At 39.8% G+C, this 23,688-nt stretch overlaps 1 protein-coding gene across 4 annotated transcripts; it reads right to left on the bottom strand.

The window, feature by feature from the left end:
- Positions 1–954: 954 nt before the first annotated feature.
- LOC116331139 (sex comb on midleg-like protein 2) lies at positions 955–21,792 on the bottom strand. 4 transcript variants are annotated; one of them, XM_031753733.2, is made up of 16 exons: positions 21,653–21,791; positions 20,755–20,859; positions 18,898–19,010; positions 18,379–18,408; positions 17,882–17,952; positions 16,658–16,892; positions 15,534–15,622; positions 15,200–15,443; positions 10,453–10,718; positions 8,936–9,029; positions 8,647–8,850; positions 8,401–8,562; positions 6,590–6,718; positions 4,035–4,256; positions 3,012–3,175; positions 955–2,395 (listed from the first exon to the last, which is right to left on the bottom strand). In XM_031753733.2, the coding sequence occupies exons 3-16, from the start codon at positions 18,917–18,919 to the stop codon at positions 2,270–2,272; spliced, it is 2,058 nt and encodes a 685-aa protein (XP_031609593.1). In that variant the 5' UTR covers positions 18,920–19,010; positions 20,755–20,859; positions 21,653–21,791; the 3' UTR covers positions 955–2,269. The 4 variants fall into 4 exon arrangements, with proteins under 4 accessions (XP_031609593.1, XP_031609592.1, XP_039462787.1 ...); XM_031753732.2 differs by lacking the exon at positions 20,755–20,859 and having other exon boundaries at positions 21,653–21,792; XM_039606853.1 differs by lacking the exon at positions 20,755–20,859 and having other exon boundaries at positions 4,035–4,253; positions 21,653–21,792.
- Between the last annotated feature and the right edge of the window lie 1,896 nt (positions 21,793–23,688).

Genomic DNA, 23,688 nt, shown 5'->3' with positions numbered 1-23,688 from the left:
CACAACTTTTCCTTTTATGGCTATATTTATTATATTTAGTGTAATAATTTTTTGATTTTTTTTTAAATTTATTTTTATCCAATAGTGAAGTTTGTTTGAACAATGTAATCTATTTTAACTGTTTGTTTTTGACATTTTTTATCAGACTTTCATACTCTTAGCTAACAGTTTTTACAACTAGCAATAGTTTTAGTTAATACGTTTGAAGTATTTACTCATAAGTTGAACTAGATACTTCAAACCTTGATCAGTGTCAGTTTCAAGAATTAAATAATTTTTAAATAGTGTTTTAATTACTTCCAACTGTTGATTTATACGTTTAACTAATAAAGCTGTTAGCAACACATTTAGCCTTTAAAATTATAAACAAAGTTTAAATATGTGTGTGTTAAGATATTTGATTGTGCTTCAAAGTATTTTGTTTTCTCTTTTAACTTTTGTTTTTCAGTGTTAAGAATTGAAGTTGCTAGCAATGCCTTTAGCTTATATTTTTCACTTGTTTAAGCTAGCTAGCTAGCTGTGCTGGCTTGTTTCCACCACTAGGTTGAGGCGGAGTTTTGTTTAGCACTTAGCATAAGCTAAACTTAGCTGTACCTAGCAAAGTTTTATTTTTTTCTGCAAAATTATTTTAACATTTTTTTAAAAACTTAAATAGTTCTGACTTCATGTCATAAACAAACCCAATCAGGCCAGACGTCTATCTTTTGTAAAATTTTAAAGCAAGCATCACCGAGGCTGACGTGAGGAGTTTATCAATGAAAATACTGGACTATAACATTTGTTTTAAATACACAGAAATTCTCACTTTCCTGAATTTTCAAAACATTTTCCTAAATCAGCAAACTGACAGCAAGCTTTTATATGTGATGCTGGTTAATCAGATGAAAATGTCAGTAACAACACAGGTATATCTTTTTGTTTTTGACAGGTTTATAGAAAAGAAAATACACGACATCATAAACACATCGTTTATCTGGTGTGACGTAATGGACAAGTGATGTTTTGCAACACTTTTTTTCAAGTAGTTTAAAGAAGATGCAAGAAGGGAAAAAAAAAATCAACAGCACTTGGATCATGTGTTGACTATTTATATGGCACAAGTTTTTAAGTAAGGGAACAGGGTAACAGGAAGTATATTATAAACAGTATGCTACAAAATCTTGTACTAACAAAGATCACATAAACCTGAGAAATATTGTAGGTAAAGCAAGGCAGAGTTTAGTACTGGGAGTATTTGAACTAAAAGCACTGCGTTAACTATTAAAAAGAAGAACCCCCATACCCCTTTATCTTCACATTTCTAACTTATTTCCTTAAAATATTACGTTTCTACAAAATGTACATTCTGTCGCTGATATTCATGGTTAAACCCATAAAACTGTACACATCTGTTTTCATTGCTAACAGTGATTGTAATGGTCGAAAGTGACAACACTGAGGTCGGACCGATGAGCTTAAATGACACGACTGATAAAAATATTAAGTCAAACTTAATAAAGAAAGCCCTTAGAAATGTCCGATTTGCACTTCCTAAACATTCCCATCCGTTGAAATTGATAAACCCTTAACTGGCGTGTGCTTGGGATGCAGACGGTTTGGAGACCACCGAGAATGCCTTGCAGCAGGAGCTGATTCTGCCAGACACTCGTGGGAAACGTCAGAATATAACATAATCGTCGTGACGCCGACAAAGTTCAAGGCAAAGAAAGCTTGTGTGAAAGAAGTGGAATTGGTTCATATTCTTCGGGCAGGCAGATAAACCGCTATACATGATAAAAAAACAGCATTCAAACCCTGTGGAGGAATATCTGATGGATCTTTTTCTCGGTATACCAACCCTTCCTTATCGATTTAACAATAACATTTGATATAAGAAGAAACATTCTCCATCTTTGGGGGATCCAAAACCAGGATCAAAAGATTTCTCCTCCATTAAAAAAAAAAACAAGAAAAAAGAAAACAAAAAACGTGCGCACATGTGCTATGCAATGTAAACACTACGGGGATTATTTTCCTTTGGGATTTCAGAGTCAGCATGTCTATGAGAGCCGAACAGCTTTTTGTTCACTGATGAGGGGATGAGGTAATGTGTCAGCAATGCACGGCACACTTTCTCCACTCGCAAAGTCGGGATGAGGTTGTAACATCTATCCGCTCCCTCCAGGTGGAGTCTGGAGTAACATGTAACCCCTGCGTGCCCCATGAGTCAGTATGCGAACGCCGGCTCTCTCGGGGCTTATTGCTCGTGGGTTCTGCCGGGATCTCGTAGTTACAGTTTGCCTTGTTTCAGCCTCTCTATGTGGTGGCAGAGCTTCAGTGCGGGCCCCAGTTTCAGACCCATATACTTCATGATCATGTCGCTCCGCAGGAGCATCAGAGCTTTGCCATCAATCTCCTGTGGAAACAGATACGAGGACTTGTATTAGAAAAACAGAAACGCTCTGTCATTAGCTTAAATAACCATGCAGTAATTATTTTTGTGGGGATCTTCAGCAGTGAGTTAGGCCCCAATTGTGGGGTTTTTATGCTCATAAAGCCCATCTCGCTGCTCTGCCTCCAACCCCGGAAGTCTGCTGGGTGCACAAGGTGGAAGATAACGACCCAGGTAACACTGCCCTCACAATCAGACACAATATCAGTCAAAGGTTTTAGAATATGAACTTTTCACTTTATCAGATTGCTGTAACAGCTGGAGTAAAATGAGGTTCATAACTGAACATAACCATGACCATTTTTTCACAGGTTAAACGATGGAAACCTTGAGGCTTATTCTAGATCTTGTTAAATGAAGGCCATCTTTATCATCTTAGCCTGAGCCGCCTTAAATGGAGTGTTTGCAAAGTTTCGTTGCAGATTAAGATCACAGACGATAGAAAACGGGCTTATTGCCGCCATCTGTGGGTAGTTGGAGATGTGTACAGACTTCCTTTCAAGAATGTTCTCCACAAACGAGCTCCAGAGTAAAAATGAATACAAACCATGAAAATCGGATTAATTTTTCATCAACTTACATGTTTTCTGAAGAGCTCAGCGTGAGGTGCCAAAGCTGTGGGGTCAGCGTCCCTGACGAACTGCATCACCTCTTCGATGGACCAGGAGGAGGGGTTTTTGTTGGGCAACTGTAGACTCTCCCTCTCAGACGCCAGAGCCTCGGGACCTGTGGTGGAGCTGGCAGCTGCACGAAACATTGAAATGTAATTAATTTCTTCTCATGTTCAAACTACAGTAGCAAATTACAGAGTGACTGGCAGGTTACGTTCATCTGGAACTCTCTCTCATGTCTGATTTCCATCTCAGAAAGCTGGAGCTGCCCCACCGACCCAAGCCAGCGGCAGTTTTAATCTGTAGCTACTGTTGTTTATTTGTAATTCACAAATATTAAATAAGCTATCCACAAACCGCTGATCGGGCTCCATTCATCAAAAGAAAAACCTTTTATGTGGTATTGCTAGTGATGCACAAATTACCATGCTAAGAATCAAATCCTGTTTTCCCCTCACTTTTCGAACTTAACAGCCCAAACACACTTCCAACATCCGCCTTACGAGGCATCTGTAATGTGGCAGTATCAAATAACTGCGGTGACACTTTATTAGTTCACTTAATTTTTTTTACTTTTAAGCCTCCTTCATAGTAGACGTCTGTAACACTGCATAAGGAAAATACTGAATGCCACCAGTGCTACCTCTGAGCCTCCTAGTAGATGAACCTATGGTAAAAAGTTGTCGTGTTTATTATGTTGGCCAAAACATGCTGGGGTCATGTACTCATTTGGTGCAGTAACTTCATTAACACATGGATCACTTAGGATCTGACTGTAATTGTGGTTTCATCAGTTTGGACTACTCATCACTCACTCTTCAGCAAAATGATGAAGTTCATGTCTGAACCATTGGAGGACAGCTGATTGCAACTTCGTAAGTACATGATTCATTTATGTAGATTTGCAGCAGCCTTTTATATTGTGTTATTTAAAACGCAGGAGTATCTGACACACACACACACACACACACACACACACACTCTCTCTCTACCTTCGACTCTTCTGAGGGGTTGTGTGGAGCTCATTTCTGCAGGGTTAGACGAAAGGCGGCGCATCGGTGTGCTGTTGCTGTGATGGTAGAGGCTGCTGGCCTGCAAGTGGTACTCCGAGGAACTCCGCATAGTCTGGGGTCGCGGGGTCATGGAGTTGGAGGCGGAGTCCATGTAGCGCTGCTCCTTTATTAAGCCATTCTCTTCATGGGGCAGAGTCTCTGCTGGAGAGAGAAAAAACATGCACAACTTTAAAATGTCATTCTTTTAGGCAGATAGATAGAACACACACACACACACACACACACACACACACACACACACACACTTGTGAATTTGCAGATCAGTCTCTGTAAAAGTAATCCCTGTGAGTCAAAAGCTCAGAGTTCAGAGACGTCTAAACGTCCACAGTTTTTTCTACTTTTGGCTCGGTATGAGGTCATACAGTGGAGCTCTTTTATACGGTCATCTTAGGCGCACAGATCTGGCTGCACAGTCATTGTGCGCACTGCTTGCTTAATTTTGTTCCTATACACGTGGTACACGATTAAAGATGGCGCGGCCACGTCCAGATGCCTTCCTGACCGCTCGGCAGGTCACATTTCACTGCGTGTTGTACTTGTATAACTATGCACGTGACAAATAAACAATCTTGAATCTTGAATCACAGTTCAACCCACAAATCGTAGCAAAAACATAATCGGGGGTGGGGGGGGTGGGGTTAGGCTTGACCGTTGAGGGGCAGCCAATCAGAGGAAAGTTTGCCTCAATCCTTATCACCCACATATCACCGGCTGCCTGTACCCATTTTGTCATTTTGGCTGTAAAACTCATTTTTCAGGAATTAATGGAATTTTCTTTCTAGCCCAACATGGCAGAGTTAAAGTAATGTGAAGCACAGATGGTAAGATCGAGGTGGAGCTGATTTTTCTGATTGTGTTCAGACAGCAGTAGCTTGCGAGTGCTATGTACTACCGCAATACACTCAATATTTCTGTAAAGCTCGTCTTCTCTTCTTTCCAAAACCATTTGAATTTTCTCTTTAGCGTAAACGGTGACTGAGTAACGGTCAATTAACAAGTGCTTGTGAAATGGGCCCACTGACAGCAAAGTATTCTAGCTGGGTTGAAGAATAAAAATAAAGAAGTGGAAATGAGGATAATAGCGCCCGCCCCCCCCCCCCAAGCCGAAACAAGCCCAAACAGGCACTCCTAACCACATTAATATCTTAGCAGGCTCTAATTAAACACTGAGATTATGACTGTTTCCCTGGGCTTTACACTCTTTATCTGCTTTTAATGAGGAAGTGTACTGTGAATCACAGCGGAGCTAACAACAAGACTATGGGTCACCATAGAGTGAAGCTACAGTGCTGATGTATTCAGATTCAGGCAGTGAGGACAGTGATTCAGTAAAGTCACTTTACTGGGATGATTTCTATTTGTTCGTGCACTGAAGACTTCTTACTGGGAACACTGGGACAGCTAAGTGAGCTGAACCAGCTCTTTTTGACAGGACCAGAATCATGCAAAGCTAGCCTAGCAGAGACCAAGAATAAGCATACAGAGTCGAAAATGTGTTCTTACCGATTACAAAAAAAATTATTTAATACAAGGTTGTGTTTTTCCACAAATGAAGGTTTCTGAATAATTTTAATTTGCTGCCATTTTCAAAAATAATTACTGTACAGTGGTCCCTCGCTATAACGCGGTTCACCTTTCGCGGTCTTGCTGTTTCACGGATTTCTTTTGTGCAATTTTGCATGCTTTTTTTTGTGTGTGTTCTGCGTTCTGATTGGCTGTAGACCATTGTCAATCAATCTCATGCCGTGTCTCCTGTACAGTACAGAATGCGTTCAGCTTGTCAAATTTATCTAAATCTCCAATCGCTAGCAGTGTGACTCTGAAGTGCAGTACTGTATGTTTGTAAGTTTTCTCCCCAACAAACACAACACTGTCGATGAAATGTTTTGCACCGTCAAAGGCAACCGCGGGTGCTTTGGTTTCATTATAATACTGGACTTATTTTTCTACCAACGTTTCAACTTTCAGAGTGTTTAAACAAGAGAGAAAAGTGTGAAAATGTTTACACCTGTCGGAGAAAAGTGTATAAAGTGTGTAGTGAGGGGTTTTACAGCCTCAAAACATCTATAATAATCGTAAAAAATAAAGTTAGCTACTTTGTGGATTTCACCTATTGCGGGTTATTTTTAGAACGCAACTCCCGCGATAAACGAGGGACCACTGTATTACAGGAACAATAAGAGCACTCAGAGGGCGCCAACTCCCCGAAAGGACAGGAGCTATACTAAAGCTAACATGTTGATGTCAGCTGGTCCCTTTTTTAATGAAAAAACTGATTTAGTGATTTAGGTGTGAACTTGACCAGATTTTAACCAAAATTAAATCAGCTTGAGGCGTTGCCCACCATCACACAAATCTGATATCATGAAAACTGAACAGTAGACTGCTAACAAACAGACAAACAAATGTAACAGATTACATACTCCCCCCCCCCTTTGGGGGAGGAACAATAAGATCTGTAAGGAAAGCTGTACCTTCTGAAGGATGAGCTTCAGCACGTAAATGTTTAGGAGACAGCGGCGCTGCATACGGTGGAGAGACTCCAGAGAGGCTTCGTTTACTCCCTCTTGCCAGTGATGGCGCATCCATCACCTCTTCTTTCACTGAAACACAGAAACTCACTTTAACTCACACCAGTGGTTTTTGTGTATAAATTACACCACCACACGAGCTCAAATATCAGTAAAAAGATGGCTGTGTGGCTTCTGAGATGTCTTTAGTTCTCAGTTTGATTGCGCTGTCAGATTTTATCTACAGCCTAGTTGCACAATCTGGATCTAACAAGACACCTGCCATTTTTATTCCAAGAGTGTCGTCACTCCACTAGCCTACATGCTTCATTGCCTGATCAGATACTTTCACACAATCCTAACAAACACTCTTAGTCCATCTGTTTGAGATCCATCTTTTGAAGAGGGCCAAATTTCTCTCAGGAGGGATCTTTGGGTTCCAGGAGCCTCTTTAGCTTTCTTGGAACCATGTTAGTGTTAGCCAGCTCCTCCCAACAGATGACGCACTCGGACTAACGGCTGTTGGCATCCCCACTCCAGCTGAAACCACACAACCGGTTACTACTGACTGTTAGTCAATCGTTAGGTGGTAGGTCCTCTGCACTGGAGGTTAGTTGTGGTTTGAGCCACACAAGAAAGCAATCAAGATTTTCCCCCATTTTTTAATCTCACTGCAGTCAGTCAGCGTCTTTGATGTGTCAAGCTCTCATTATTCCCACCATCCAGCAGCTGCACAAACTAAACAGGGTTAAGGAGGATTTTTTGGCAGTGGAAATGAGTCCAAAGTTGTGATATACGACTGTATACATGGACTTTCCTCACAGCATACCACTTAATCTTAGACCTCAACTACTGTATGTGCACAAACTACAGGACCACACAGGACAGAATCTATATTTCATGTTCTCTACACAGATGAACTAAATCCCAGAGCACTACATCTGTGGCTGTAGGATTCTTTGAGATGCTCTCACCTTTCTGTGACAGGAACAGAAACTTATCACATCTAAATGAAGGTGGTGTAAGAGCTTGTCTGTCACGTTCCACTTTTTTCCACAATGGCGAAATCAAAATTCCACATTTCATTTTATATGTGAGAAAGTTTAAAGATAATCACACAGAACTCTTTTTAATGCATGTGTGGAGTTTCTTCTTCCAGATTATTGCAACATTTTTCTTTGTGTTGGAAATGAGAAGTTACTCTTGCATTACTGCTGGTTTAAAATGTAGCAGTCTGGTTTCTTACTGGTTTTAGTATTTCATCACCCTGATCCAGGCTTCTCTACCTTTCTCTAGACAGCAGAAACGTTGACCCCATACTGTTGCCCGTTTGTAGAATTAGATCATCAGGTTAGGTCTTCCTGCCGCTTTCAAAGTCCAGGATTAAATAATAAGATGACCAACCTTTTGCATTAGAACCCCTTGATTGGTGAAGAACCTGCCTGAGGCGATGAGGCCCACTGACATCCCTTCTTTTTCTAAACTTCCTTTTATGTGACATCTTCCTCTTCTCATCCTCCATTACCTCATATCGTTTTGTAATGTCCTTGAAAGTATCACTTCTGAAAATTTCCTTGGGTATATTCTCTGTTATAGCTGATGGAGTTTTGTCTTGATGTTTTTTCCTCTGTTCTAACTTTTTCATTTTAAACAGTTTTTTTGGCCTTATGTCTGTTTTTATTTGAATTTACCATCCTTGTTTTGCTAGTTTGTCAAAGTATTCTGTAAAAGCAATTTGTATACAGTGCTATTAAAAAAAAATTTGCAGGCTTTACCTGATTTGCTCCTCTCATAAGCTGAGTAGTGGCTGAAGGGCTGGCTGCTGAACAGGTTGTCGCACTGCAGATGACGACACATGGTCTCCAGGAAGCGCAGTACAAAGGAAGCACTGGAAGCCGACGGTAGCCTGACCACACGGACTCCACCATCTGTTCTCACTGTGGTGATGATAACATGTTTTGTTATTCTATCAATCATCATGCACGGCCGCCTAAGGTGACAATAACAGAACAACTTTATACCTTTGACGACCTCCCCTCCGCCCGAATCATTCTGCAGAGCGCTGAGCAGGACTTTAGGCTGGTATGCACAGTCTATACATGACTGGACAACCTGTTGGAGCACAGAGTTCACTGGACCTGGTCCAAAGTGGTCAGGTAGATGCTGCATCTGCTTCCTGTCCAGGTGGGGTCCGCAGTTTCCGTGCTTATTCACGTACACACACACTGAAATGACGCAGACACACTGAACTAATCAGACATTCAAATGAGAGCTTTCATTTACTGCACCAGTAGAGCCGTTAGCGTTTACCTGTAGAAACCACTGAGTTTAGGTTGGCAGGACTTTCCTGTGGCACCTGGATGCTCGGCAGCTGTGTGGAGCCTTGGATAATTTTGGGCTTTCTCTGAAAAACAGATGTTTGAACACAATTTAACAATAAGGAATGTTAAAGCAAAGCTAATTCTAAGTTCTGGGTGTATATGTGTGGTAGGGCAGTAATTATAATCTTGATTAAAGATTTTTTAAAAAGGGAGTTATGAGGGTAGTGTCTGTATTGTGGCTGTACGCCTGACAAAAATGGTTAAATGTCTTAGATACATGCCCTCCTTTGCAGTTTTCACATCTTTCAGAGCCACGTTTGAAAATCCTGCTCTCACTGAATTAAACTGGGTAGAAAAGTGCACCACTGTGAGTGAAAAGGGGGTGCACCTGATGTATTACACAATAAAACAAAGTGATGACGTGCTGCTGTAAGCTTTAAGCTCAGTTAAAGCGATGCTCAGTGTTTAAAGGTTTCACAGTGTGGACACATTACAGCCAGATTTAGAAGAACTTTGTTTTCTTTTTATGGGAGCATACTTCCACCTTTCCAGGCTCTCACTACAAATCAAAATGTAATCTGCAAACAATCATAGTCCAAGGAGCCCATCACCACTGCAGTTGCGTTTGGTCCATTTTACATAAATCATCATCACCACAGTTACCAGCTCAGCACACAGACCTGGAAAAACTGAAGCAATTTTGATGTGTAACTTTGTAAGGACACGCAGTTTAAAAGAATATCGGGGTTTTTCATGAAATTATTCAAAGATGTAAATAATGTCCTCCAACATCAACTGCTTGCTGTTTAACCACTTTGTTTGGAAAATATGAAACAAAACTCCCCGATACTGTTGTTGGGTAGTTTTGTTTTCTTGAGCTTGTTGCCTACAAAAAGGAAGTTCCCCCACATTTTCGGTGTAATTTTCATTTCAGGACTGCTGCGGTGGTACAGCAGTTTTCCCAGTTTTTGCATCTATTTTGTGCCTGTGAAAATGAAGCCATTATTGGCGTTCATTGATGATTGTGGACAATCGCTTTCCCATTCCAACGTGGGTACATTGACTGGATTTCAGTCGAGCGTATATCGCTGGGAAGTCCCTCACTCAGATGTTTTGAATTGTGATAAATGGTTTTAGAATCTTCAGAGTCAGAAAAGTGAATAAAGACAACAACTTGAACATTTCCAGACATTTCAGATCATTATCCATAGTTCTGGCATGAAGCATGTTTTAGTTAGTATGACTCGGGTATGACTGATAATGACAAGGTCCAAAAACAAAAAGGATTCAGTGATAGTTGAACTGATTTAGCTTGTGTATTATTTTTGTCCTAATAAAGCATGTTTTCCTAAACTAGAAGATGATACCTTTCAAATTGAATTGTCATGAGTTTTCACCCACAAGTTTTTCTCTTATAAGCTTTTGTATTTCGGTGTGCTGTACAAGGGAAAATTTAATAAAAATGTGTGGCTGATAATGGATTAAACAGTCAAAGCTGGGCCTCACCTTGCTTCCCGGTTTGGGTCCTCTCTTCTTGTGAACTCGGGGTACCAGCTGTGTGTTTTCAGGTACAGACCCATTTTGGGCCGCGGCTGCCTCGGCCACCGCTTTGAGGAGAGCAATGGTCTCGCTCTTGGGCCGACGGCCTCTGACCCCCTTCCTGACCGGCAAAGGGGGCAGAGGGTTGGGGAGTCTGTAGGGGGACTGCATGGATCGCCGGCTCGGTTTAGAGGGCGACGAGGGAAGAATCTGCAGGTGCTTCGGCAGAGTAACTGCAAGAAAAACAAATGGAGTCAATGAAAATATGTGTCCTTGGAATAAAATGTGTACAAAAATGTAAAGATATGAAAAAACAAACAAAAGCAAAACAGTTGACATGCAGGTCAGGTATATGGACAGGGTTGTCAAAGGGTGTCCCTCAGGTCAGCGCTCAAATCCTACAAAAATACCTTACTGCTGTCCCCAGTACCCTCTGGACCCTGAACTTGCTCCCAGTCAAATCAATAGGAACTCATGCTGAATGTTTTTTCTTAATTTAAAAAAAAAAAAAAAAAAAAAAAAAAAAAAAAAAATTCCAGGTGCCAGCCTAGGATAGGATAGCATAATGTTACTGAAAATGACACAGGAAGTGCCCCAAATTAAAATAATATTGTGCATCATTTGAACAGAAGCCAGTTTTAAACAAAGTATTTTGGATCCACACAAAAAATTTCACCAAGTGACATCTCACAAAGTTTCATGAAATGCTATAATCTTTGCAGTTTTTGTGTTTCTCTAACAAACAGCACAGACACAACAGCTAATACGCTACAAATCCAGAACGACCAGTTCATTGGTTTTGGTGGGTGTTTATATGTGCAGTGATTTCTGTTTCCCTTCTTCTAAACTCTCAACATACTGAAAAAAACAAAACAAAAACAAAACAAAAACAAAACACTACCACATACCCACACAAAGCAACAGCCCATGTATCCAACAAGTAAATACTTCTGTTTGTGTGTGTACTAAAGAATACCTAACAATAGCAACGTGCAGAGAAAGGTTCTTAAGTACACAGACCAAATAGTGGTAGGGAAAGACTTTTTCCAGCTTTTAAAGTAGTCTCCGGGCTCATGTATGACACAGAAAACTAAAGAGGGCTTTAAGTCTTTCATCTGTTCTGTGGTTGATAATCTTATCCGCTATATAAGGAGTGCTGGTGCAGTAGAGACTACACTGAGCAGCTTTTATGTAAACATATATTCTTCCATGTAAACAGGTACGTAGTGAAGAATATAAATCCTATTCCTCCTCCTCCTCTTTCCTGCTGCTGCTTTCCTCCCCTCCCACTTGTAATTCTGCCCGTTTCATCCCAGCCACCCTAACAGACACGCACACAAACATAACAGGCCTCCATACTGATCTGCAGCTTCACACACAATACACCACTCGTCTCCTACGACTGTTGGCTCGGGGCTTCTGACGCTCTCATTTCTGAACTTAGCTGCAGTCTACAAAGAGGACCACATCAAAAAGTCCACATTAAGATGATTTAGCAGCGCTGTAGAAAGGAAATCGATCCAGATCGAGCATGTTGTGTGTGAAGCCGCACACTCACAATCAGAGGCAGTGCAGGACTACCGGTCCACTTCTTATTAATCCAACTGTAAAAACAATGGTTGTGGAGCATTTCCTGTCACCAGCTCTGCATGTTGAAGTCAGAAATGAGGGAAACTGAGGACTTGTTGACGGGCAAGTCATCCCAGATAAGCCTCCTTTCAAACTTAAATATTTACCACAATTTACAAAACGACCTTCATGTTTCACGTTTCATTTAATATGAGCTAAAACCAGCGGCTGACACCAGAAAGTTATCAGGAAAGAGTTCACTGCAGTCACAGAGTGACCACTTTCTACAACTAGAGGAGTCACACCCTGCTGGCCATTGGAGAAAGTGCAGGTTTTAGGCATTGGCCAGAAGCTCCGTAATAAATGGGAGCATACAGATTGTTCAATGGTTCTTTAAAAATTAAAATAATTATTTAAAAACAGCTTGTAGACAAAAAGTCAGTTTAGTTTTTGTAAATACAGTCTCAGTTTCAAAGCATTTTAACTGTTCTTACACTGAAGCCGATTTTATCCATTAACTATTACTGCATGCTGATAGGACAGTTAAGGATTGTGGTGGTTGAACAAGTGTGAAGATATTTTACACCTATCAAAATCCACCCCCCCAAAAAATCCACCAAAAGCTGTTGGCGCAATGGTTAGCTACAACTTCACAGCATCCAATTAATTCTGGACCATTTCATAACATTCGCCTATAAAATTTGGAGTTCTTGAATATTTATACATTATTTCACACAATCCCCCCCCAAACACACACACACACACACACACACACACACACACACACACACACACACACACACACACACACACACACACACACACACACACACACACACACACACACACACACACACACACACACACACACAAAAAGGACATTTCTGTGCTTTATACGCTTGTCCTCTAGCTAAACTCTGATTTTCCACTTTAATGCCATATGGATTCATTTATAAAGCTTTCCGAGAGTTTAGTGAAGAAATACCCACCGCCTTTGTTTAACAACACAACTGAGTAACCACCAAAACCACCAGCCCAGCCTAAGATGGCCATAATCACAACCACACAACTGAAATAACAACAGTAATATGGTAATATTCATCCACTCTCCTCAACCAACATATAAATCAAGTATACCGCTTTGAGGTTTCACCCTCTCAGCATCACTGCCACATATAGTTGCCACACTTATAGTTCGCGTTATTTCTCGCATTAATTCCCTCTTCTTTTTCTTTTCAGTTGCCTACCTGCTGCTCCCTTGTTCTGAAAAAACAAGCTGAGTGTGGAGCTGTTAATAAGAGGACCAAACCATCCTCTGCAACAGCCTGGGGGCAATGGACTTTCTTTGCATGAAATTTAGTGAGTGTTCCTATAGTTTACCCCCTTTTTGTTTATAATGGTTTGCTCTGCTACTATATAGTTTGTTTATTTACGTTCTTGTTTTGTAAGTTTTTTAGGTCTATACCTATTTCATATTACTGTGTACTTCTGATATAAATTTTTTTCTTATTTTCTTGGGTTAAATAAAACCCTTTTTTCACACTCACCCAATCTGAGCATTAGGTAGTTTTTGGGTCAAGGCGCGGTGACTGAGTGGGTGAGTCCTGTTGAAGTCTACAGAGAAATCATCAGCCCTGAGCTCTGTAAACACTTTCCTGATGAGTTCATGGGCTCATTTATTTTGTTTCACATTGAATAAAACATTAGGTTCATTTTGTAAAATTACAGTTATTTTAACAGTCAGAAAAGCAAAACAGTTAATAATCTGTGTCTGACAAATCATTAGCCAATCGGCATGTGGCAATGATGAAAACGCTCATCTCTATGTTTAATAATGGGACTGTACTAATTAACAGGTGAGATCACAGTGGCTTACATCCATGTTTTATAGTGTTTATGGGGACACCACAGTGAGAGCTGCTTGTCTAGCTTAGCTAGTTTGATGGAAAATCTGCTTAGGAGTGTAGTGGTTTACGCATTTGCCTAACAAGCAAAAGATCCCTGGTTCAATCCTGGGAGAAAGCAGGATTGGGAGTGCATTAGGAAGGCAACGAGCATAAAAAAAAAATCTCCCAAATCAAACATGTGGAGCAACGCCTTATGAATAAGCAAGCAGCCAAAAGTAGCTACTTCTTCACTTATGAGTCATTGATCTGGGAAGCTCAAGTCACATATATCCGACAAGCGGCACATTCTGAACAATTTATAAATGTATTTGTGCATGTTTTAAAGTTTTATTTTTACTGTGCTGTGGTGAGGCAACAGTTAAGAAAGTGAGCAAGTTCATTCAGTGTCTAACTCTTCTGCCAGTGCAGAGATCAGCTGCAGACATTCCCCTTGAATTGAGTGTAAGGTTGCCAGATATGGAGACCTATTGACTGATACTGTATGTAGTGTGTGGATTGTATATATAGACTGAAAAAGTAAACTTAAGGAACTTCACATAAAGACATGAAACTTATGGGTGGATGTATTCCAGTTTGAGGGTAATACAAATTATGCAATTTTCCAGAGAGAAATGGTAAAATGGAGGGTTACTGGAAGATTACATTTTCCAGTAATAAAATGGGAATGTTTGCAGCTGTGCTTTTTAAGCAGTACACCTGTGACTGTGTGTCCTTTGATTGGTTGGTCCCTGTCACTTGGTGTCACTTGCTGGTTTATATTTTTTCTTTCCTCTCATCCCTCAGAGAGAGGTGGAATAAGTGTAAAAGACCTTTATATAACTTCTAAGAGCCATAACATCACTCACTGAAATCCATATTCAGATCTATATTCATGCACATATCCAAATCTGTTATTCTTCTAAAATATGTGCATTTCTATGTAATTTAATCACACATACAGAGGCAAACATCAAGTCTTTTCTACTGTGTGCTCAGCACCTGTTAAAAATTACCCTGTGTATATTTTCCTCTGTCAGACTAAGCAACAAGACAACATGATTAATGTTAATTGCGTTTATATTTATCTAACTGTGGGTGTAATTTCCGGGCTGGTGTGTGGGGGAGAGGTGGAGTGTGCTGCAACTAAATGAGCATGAATGAAAGATTGATTACAAACAACAGCATCTGCCTCAAACCGCATTATTTACAGCAGTGAGGAACGCGCAGGCGTCTGCTGCCCCCTGCAGTCGAAGACTTACCACTGTTGCCGGGGGGCTGAAGGCTGTGCTTAGTGAGGGAGCACCAGCCTACCGGGAAGATGTCTCGGGAGTCGTACTTGCACCAGTAGTCAAAGGCGCCCCGCCAACCGTCAAACATGATGAAGACCTCATCGCCCTTCACTTCTCCAATTGTGGCGGGGCAGATGAGGTACGGGTTCTTCTTGTCCACCGCCTCCAGCTTCATGCCTGGCTTAAAGCTATTCTGAGGGGGTCTTGGTGGTTCCTGGAAATAAAGGCAACGTCCTCATTCGTCATTGCAGCAGCCTTTAAATACTTTATACTTTTTTAAAAGGTTTTCAAAGGTAATACAAACCTTTTTAAAGGCTGTTACTGGTGCCATCTCTGCTCCATTTAAGGTTCTCAGCAGAAACATGGGCCAAGAGGAGGCATTCATCCGAAATCCTGAAAAGACACGAATTAAGGCTTAAAACCAAGTTGAACTAATGCAGAAGTTACTGTTATTAGTAGACCTTGTTATTTAGTCAGTGCTGCTTGTTAGGCAGCGTTATGGTATGTTCACATCAAAGTTCCACTTTGTCCATACAGTCACTGGAAAATTTTTAGACCTTTCTGCAACCCCTAAATATTTGCCCCGAACGGTCAACGGAAGCACTTCAATGATAGCTGGAACAAATAACATGTTTCCAGAACATACCAGAAAGTCCTAAGATTTCACCCACTTTTCTCCGAGCTCGGTCATTTTCTACTGTCTAAAAGCGAAATTGAATCAAACAACTCTTGTTCTCCATTTTGTTGCCATCAGTTGAGTCAGCAGCTTGTGGGCTGACAGGCTTTTAAACACAGCAACAAAAGAGTTTGTCTGCATTTTAAATCGTGCATTTGAATCATTTTAACTTGTATCTCTGATCTACAGATATATTATCTATTGAGTGTTTAATAAAATAGACTTTTTAAAAAATCCTGTGTGACGTAAGGCCTTCGTTGTGGGAAGTTTGTTTATTATGCTTCAGGCTGCTCTAAATGCTTCACTTTTTTCTACTCTTTAATACTGATGATGTAAATGAGACAGGATATTCCTAAAATAGTCAATTTAGGCACACAACTCTGTTGCTAAAAAATCTTCTGTTTGTGATGGGTAGCTAAACGGAATAAGCACTAAAACAGCTTGTTTCAGACAAAAGATAATCTGGGGGTCTGCACAGAGGCCCAATATGTGCTAAATAAAGATGTACAATATGATGAAAACAATCCTGTCACCATGTATTTTTATTTTTAAAATATTCCGAACATAATTCTTTATCATTCACGTGTCTGACATTGTCTTGACCTCAGGTTGTAACAAAGAGTCAAAATAATGATGACATGGGACTTAAGTCTTCCTTATTGAATAATTTGCAGCTCATGTTGTGTGTATTGTTACTAAAGATAAAATCAAAACCTTGTATGGTTAACAATGTGCTTCTTTCCAACTCTTACCCAGCGGCGGCTGCAGCATATCTCCATTCTTCTCACAGGTGCCGATAGGCTGGATGTCAGAGGAGTCGACCAGTCTCCAGAAGTCATTGCTGTTATCACTGCCGTCCAGACGGAGGCGCAGACGGACCCCGGTAATACCCATCACTGTGGCAATGCAAACTGAGGTGGAGTTGCGTGGGTCGTGAGCTTCAAGCTTCATTCCCACCTTGAAGTCGTTGGTAGGTGGGACTCTGACCTGAAGATAACAGAAAAAGGTCACGAGTGTGATTACTGTAATCACAGCAAACAAACACGTTTTTGTACTCTCTATACAGTCTAACAAAAGCCGTCCCAGTACTCCCAGTAAGAGGTGTTGGGAGCATAAAAAAACAAATATCCAAATGAAGACAATTTACTGAATCCCTGTCCCTAACTGCCTGAATCAGAATACATCAGCACTGAAACCTCACTCACTGGTGACCCCACAGCTTTGTTGCTAGCGCTGCTGTGATTCACAGTACATTTCCTTGTTAAAACCACATGAAAAGGGTGCAAAACCCACACAAACGATCATAATCGAGGTCTTGTCTAGACCCGTATATGCTTTGATTCTTAGATTCTACTAGAGTAGCTCTGAATGATTTACAATTCAAAATAATCCTTATTTATCTTTTACTAGCCCTTGGTGCAGGCCCTCTGTTTGTCCTGTCTGAAACAATTGATCTGATTGGCGGTCCCTCACAAACAGAAGGTCTAAGCAGCATGTGACTGGGACTGCTGCACTCACACTCAGACAGCCGCGTACCGGTCCAGAGTTCATGCATGAAAACAGTCTTTCAGCCCTTCATCGGACCGTTGAAACATTTAGTCAGTGCACCATTGATGTCACCCAGCTGATTAGCATCGGCCAAAGCCATTTATAAATGTCATCTTATTTCCCGATTCCAGAGTCACTCAACGAGGCAATATCCCTTACATTTACATTTTCCTCTAAGACACTGGGTCTATATGCATGCAAATGGCCCTCAGCAAATGTTTCACTAGAGTAGCTGCCGCTCACTTCCTCCAAGGCTGAACACTGCAGGTCCAGGTCACTCTGGAATGTTTTCTTGAGAACAACTCCACAACGATTACAGTTTTTGTTATTTCAAATAAATACATTTGTCAGTAATCCTGCTAACACAAAAACCAAACCAGTCACATGACCATGGCTTTGGTAGCATTTATAAACTCAGGAGGACATACCTGACGAAAACAGGTCGCTGGTGCTGGTATCGATGATGTTTCCTTGAGATATTCTTCCCAGCTAAAAGCATCTAAAGAGAAACAACGAGAAAGTGATGTGAGAAAGTGAAAGTGTATTTCATCTATTAAATATATCAATTATTGAATATTACAGAAATGAATATCCTTGTGCAAAAGCTTGAAATAAAACTGTTTATCAGTCTGTGAAATGTGAAGTTATACGATGATTTTAGTCCACCTATACAAGCCACACAACTGAGCTTCTCATTTCTTAAAACGCTGAGAACAAAATCTCAATAATGACAAGAAATGAAGAACATCTCTTGTGGATGTTTAGCAGTACGCGATACAAACAAACCTCTCTCTGTTGCAATGGCATGTCATTAAAAGCTCATGAGGAAGTTACATAAAACAACTATAATCCTGCTCTGATTACATAAACACCTATTAGAGTGCATCTTGAGTTTCATCAACTTCATCATGTCTGGGAGTCATACCTGATTTCTCTTTTTTGGCTTCTTTCTGATCTAAAAATTATAAAAACAACAAGAAAAGAAATTTAGTAGCATTTTAAACCCTTATATCTTGCTTCAGGTAATGTAGGCATTACAATACATTTCCCTTATATATTTAACTTATATGACAAGCTTTAAATTACGGTCTGAACACAGAACATATTCATTATTATGGAATTTAATAAAGTATAGACACCCTCTTTTAATTATAGCTATTTTATAAACAAAAAAAGTTAATTTTTCTAGGATAAGTGAAGCCCCGATTAATAGAACTGGTTAGAATATGAATTTAGTCACAATATGGGTGGTTTTCCTTTTTGGCTCAAGCCTAAACTTGTTTGGGTGGGCGCCACATACCCTACAATCTCTGTAACAAACATTTACAAACATCTGAGGGAAACTACTACCAGTTTTTTTTTCACATTATGAAAAAAACCCCTGTTTTTTACATTTTGTATAAGCACAAGTACCAGCTTCCTCAAACAAATAAGAGGTCCTTGCCTTTTAGCGGCGTTTTCCCCATGATGACAGATGACCAATGTGGCACTTTTATGGTGTTGAACAAGGTGCCAGATGATCACCCGACTTGTTTCCGTATTCTCTGAAAGTTTGTCCTGAAAACACAAAAATGGATTATTTGGAACAGAAACAAGACAGAAACGCCTTAAAAATATTGAGATAACAACAAGGCAAATTGTCCAAACCAGAACATCCCACTCGAGGGAGTGTTTGAGCTGAAAATTCCAATTGTGAATTTCGGAATTCCAACTTCCCACTTCAAATGGCACGTAGCATAAGACTCAAAGAGAGGAATAAAAGATGTGCAATTTAGCAAATGAGAAACTGGGATGGACAACTAAAGCCTGATTTATTATACTCCTTCTAAATCTATTTGTGCAGGTATTTGGCTACAGAGAGTGAAGTATTATGGGTATTTAAGCTATGCAGATGACTGCCTGCAGACCTCTAAAAAAACGAATAGAGAAAAAAAACAATGCACCAATCTAGTATCTGGACTGAATATCTGGCAAATATGACATCTTCTTCGTCGAGAAGAAGCTAACACAGCATGGAAGAACGGTCAGCAGTTTGGGGGTCAGGTTTTTACTGTTTGGGAATGGTCCCAGTCTTCCTCAGTGTCAGGGTTGCAGGTTATTTATTGATCACGGGTATCAGATAGGTATTTGGTGTCAGCAGATACCCACATCTATGGTAGTGATATCAGAAAATGAAAATCTTGATTGGTACATCCCTTACAGCAGAATGAAAGAAAAACAAAAAAACCAAACATGAATCCTCCTGATCCTCGAAGCGGTAACGCCACCATTATCAACATGAAGTGACAGATCCATGTTGGAGTGAGTGAAGGTATTCAGCCATGAAATCAGGGCAAGGTGGGTAGAGCCCACATGGCACATATTTCACGTAACGCTTTCTTAAATCTCTACCATCCAATCTCAATTTCTGTGCAGCTCAGGTTTGTTGCAGCAGCCTTTTTTGGTGCTGTGATGTTCCTTCTCACTCTCTTAGTTACACGATTAGCGTATCAATAAATAGTTGTTACTTCTGCTTGATCCATCAGAGATTTTCCCTCATTTGCATAATTTCCAACTGGCTGTAGGGAACTGAAAGCGAGTATTACCTGTTAAGTACAATATGTGTAATAGTATTGAGCAGTTTTTAATAATATTCCATAATATGTGCACCTTTAAGGTTGAGACAGAATGGAGGGTGAGACCTTTTCTTTCAGTGCATATTAACTTTAATTATCTTTATCTTTTTTTTTACTGCAGCTACTCTGTGGGCACTGACTGTAACAGTATTTGTGAACTGACACAATAAAAGGCTGAACGGCTTTTGTTCTGAGGTTTCGAGAGTCTGTCTCTGTCTATATTAACCATGCCCTGTGTTATTCTTTTAGAGAACTAATGTGCAGATGTTAATTCCAGCTGTTCCTCAGCCTGCTGAAATAATCATAGCAGCTGCTGCTTATGGGTTGGAACAAATTAAACTTCTAAATATTAGCTTTTAGTTCATTATGCTCCTTTTTATGTGAGATCATTTACAATTGTTTACATCTACAGTCATCTCAGAGAGAGAGGAGATGCCAGCATCTGAATAGGGCCTCAAATCAGCAGACCTTAAGTTACTAATCAGCTCAACTGACATTTTGCATTTAATATGCTAAAAAAAACTGTTGATTCTGAGGAGGTCAGGCATGAGCTTATAGTTTTAAAGGAATAGTGGAGATGCCCCTAAAAATAGCCCACATAGTAAAAGTATGAAGGTAGGCAAAGGATACTGTGGTTAGCAAAAAGGAAGTCAACCTTTTTTCGTAAAGTAAAAAACCATCAGAACCTCTTTCGCGTAGTATTGTGGTTTTCCAGTAATGGGTCACTCCCACGGAGACAGGAAGCCTCGTACAGGGTGGGTTTTTTTCATGAGGTTCAGCTACAACCGGGCCTGTGGTGGGACAGCCCATACGACACAGTCTGCAACTTTGTGTACATTCCCACATTTTCATTTCCAAAACATCTGTAAAATGTAACTAACTCCAACAGCAGGAGTCCCGTAAGTTAGTGAGTTTGGTATAAAGAAAGCACAACAGCTGTTCTAGGTCAGCAAATAAAAACTGCGTACCCTCCCCTCAAGTTTACAGTAGAAACGCGGTCTCAGTCATTAAGGTAATATTAGCCACGCTGAATGCCTATTATAATGACGCTAATAACGCCCCGCCTATGAGCTAACGTTACATCGACCCAAGAGGTTATTATTCACAATACCTACATTTATAACCTCATAATTACCAACAGCCAGAAGTAAATTTTCTCATTTTTACTCTCAAATCAGCTGGTTATGTCGCCTCACCCACCATCCTTCTAATGTTAACTTGGATTGTAACAGCTAGCGAGGCTACATATCGAGGCAGGAAGGTATAATTTAATTAATTTATCATAACGCCGAGTTTTAGACTGTTGCATATATGATTTATATATGATATATGATGCATCTCTGCTCTCTGTTGCGTAACATTAACGGTTTCAGGTAATAGTCTAGGCCCAATGTTGACAACTGGAACTGCTTGTATGCTAGCTACCGCTGCTGGCTAATAACTAGGTTGGCTAACCTTAGCGTTAACCCTCTGAGAACAGTTTCTTCCACATTATCGGAGAGAATCGCACGTAGGCAGGATTGAGAAGCTTCCACGGATAATTTCCCCAAACTCCAAATCATTCATTCTGAAGTATTAACTTACAAGTGCCTTCTTTTTTCGACTGAAGATCCACTTTTTTTTCTATTCGTCAGCTGCCATTTTTTCACGAATGTAGTGTATCCTTACACGTACGTAATATATGCCAAAGATTGTGCTGAGAGGAGAGTACAGCTACAACACGGGGGCTGACTGCAGGAGGAGTAGTTCACTGGGCCAATGTATTCGCTTGCTGCTCACAGTAGTAGCCAATCAGGCAAAGACTCAAATAATTCGTCCAATAAGAATCCGGACTGCACTGGCTGTAGTTTCAGCTTCAGAAAACTTGTATGAGTGATCCACTTCAGCGTTCCTTCCTCTTTACAGGGTCTTTCTCCTGTGTCCCCCAGCTGTGGTTCAAATCTGAAAGACTGTAAACATGTAAGAAAACGCCTCAAATAAACAATGTAAGATATGTGGTGTGGTCTTTAAATACGTAAGGCCAAAAGTACAGAACAGAAAAATAGTAAAAAGAAAAATAATTCATGCAAAAGGCTAAATTCGTTTTATAATATAATATAATATAATATAATATAATATAATATAATGAAAAGCAATAAGTAAATTTGGAGCAGAACTAAAGCCCCGTCCTAAATAAAAACTGTTTAAGTTAGTGAAACTGTGTAAAGTGGTTGTGGTTTGTTCTCACTTAAAGTGGGTAGTAGTGCGTCATCACAGAAAAAAAGCGTATGACTTACGGTCACTGTCCCGTCTTCACTGTTTTTCCCCCGCCCACAGATTTTTTTTCTCCCTCATTAACTCCAGATCAGGAGCGTCAAGTTATTTTTTTTTCATCTAACAAAAAATAAAAAAAAAAATAATAAAAAAATAAATAAAAAATCCCTTAATTTAAGTGTAAAGAAGTATGTTCTGATAAACTTCATCCAAGCCATATCCAAGACTTTCTTAAAAACAGCTATCCCCATCAAAGGGATTTAATTCTCTTCAAATTAATTTTCTAATTGGATGAGAGATCCGGTTACAAAGCTGACGACAAACAACCTGAAGTGTTTTAAACATCATTCCTCATCATTCCCAAATTCATTGAATTTTCTGTATATTACACATGTAACAGGCAAAAAGCCTCAGGCAGAATGCTTTGGTTTCCTGTCTTTATCTGGATTCACTACAGCAGGAATTACCACAGTGGAAAAAAGTGGTGCTAGGGGACAAAACACATTCAAATTAACTGTTTTTTATGCTGAAATATTCAGAAGATAATGAGTGTCTGGCAAAATATGATGGTTTTATACATTAAAACCACTTAATATAGTATGGATGCACCAATATTGTAGCATCTGGTCATACTGACTTTGTTAACTGATAATAACATGCATTTGCCATATTAGTGGTGGATATTAATCAATTTTCCTTCTAGATGCAAGCTTGGACACTTAGTACCCATCTTGACTTATTTGGGCCTCTATCTTTAGCATTAACTAAATTGAATTGATGTCACTGGAACCGCCAGTCAAATCAGATAAAAACACTTAAAAAGTTTGTCTGCTTTGCTCCCAAATAGGATTTTAAAAGTTTTTCCACCCCAAATGTTAAACTTCTAGTCCATTTATATTGTTGCAGAATCACAGATTTAAAGTTCAGGATCCCTATTTTGCTCTCTGTTCCACATGTGGCTGTTCCACATCAATTTAAGTTGGTTAAATGTATGAGAGCTTAAAAATTTTTAAAGCATTTTGACTTAAGAGTTCCATGTTTCCTTGACAGAAAAGGGAAATAAATGACAAAAATATTAGTTAAAATTGGCCTTTAACACTCATGTAGTTTTTAGTTTGTAAGGCTTCCCTTTTCCAAATTTTCTTAAACATACACACCAAAATTTAGCTTGTAATCACTGTAATAGAGTTTTGTTTTTTTTTTAAATTCCACTTAAGTGGAGCAACTGCTGAGGTTGTGGTTGTTTGTTTTCACTTGCTCTGCATTTTCTTTTCCAATATAAACAGGAAGTGTGGAGGGATAACGCTCCACTTTCTCTGTGTTTTCTGAAATAAAACATTTTCAAATAAAGTTGTATTTAAAAAAAA

The sequence above is a fragment of the Oreochromis aureus genome, linkage group 23 (genome assembly GCF_013358895.1).
Source record: "Oreochromis aureus strain Israel breed Guangdong linkage group 23, ZZ_aureus, whole genome shotgun sequence".
NCBI lineage: Eukaryota > Metazoa > Chordata > Actinopteri > Cichliformes > Cichlidae > Oreochromis > Oreochromis aureus.
Note: the sequence above shows the minus strand (reverse complement) of the source record. Positions and strands in the feature narration are given on the sequence as shown.

Coding starts and splice junctions, on each gene's coding strand:
- LOC116331139 (XM_031753732.2), bottom strand. CDS start 18,919: ATGGGGAAAACGCCGCTAAAAG. Junction 10,719..15,199: donor TCAGCCCCCCGGCAACAGTG/GTAAGTCTTCGA, acceptor TTTTTCTTGCAG/TTACTCTGCCGAAGCACCTG. Junction 4,257..6,589: donor TGAAGCTCATCCTTCAGAAG/GTACAGCTTTCC, acceptor TTCTCTCTCCAG/CAGAGACTCTGCCCCATGAA.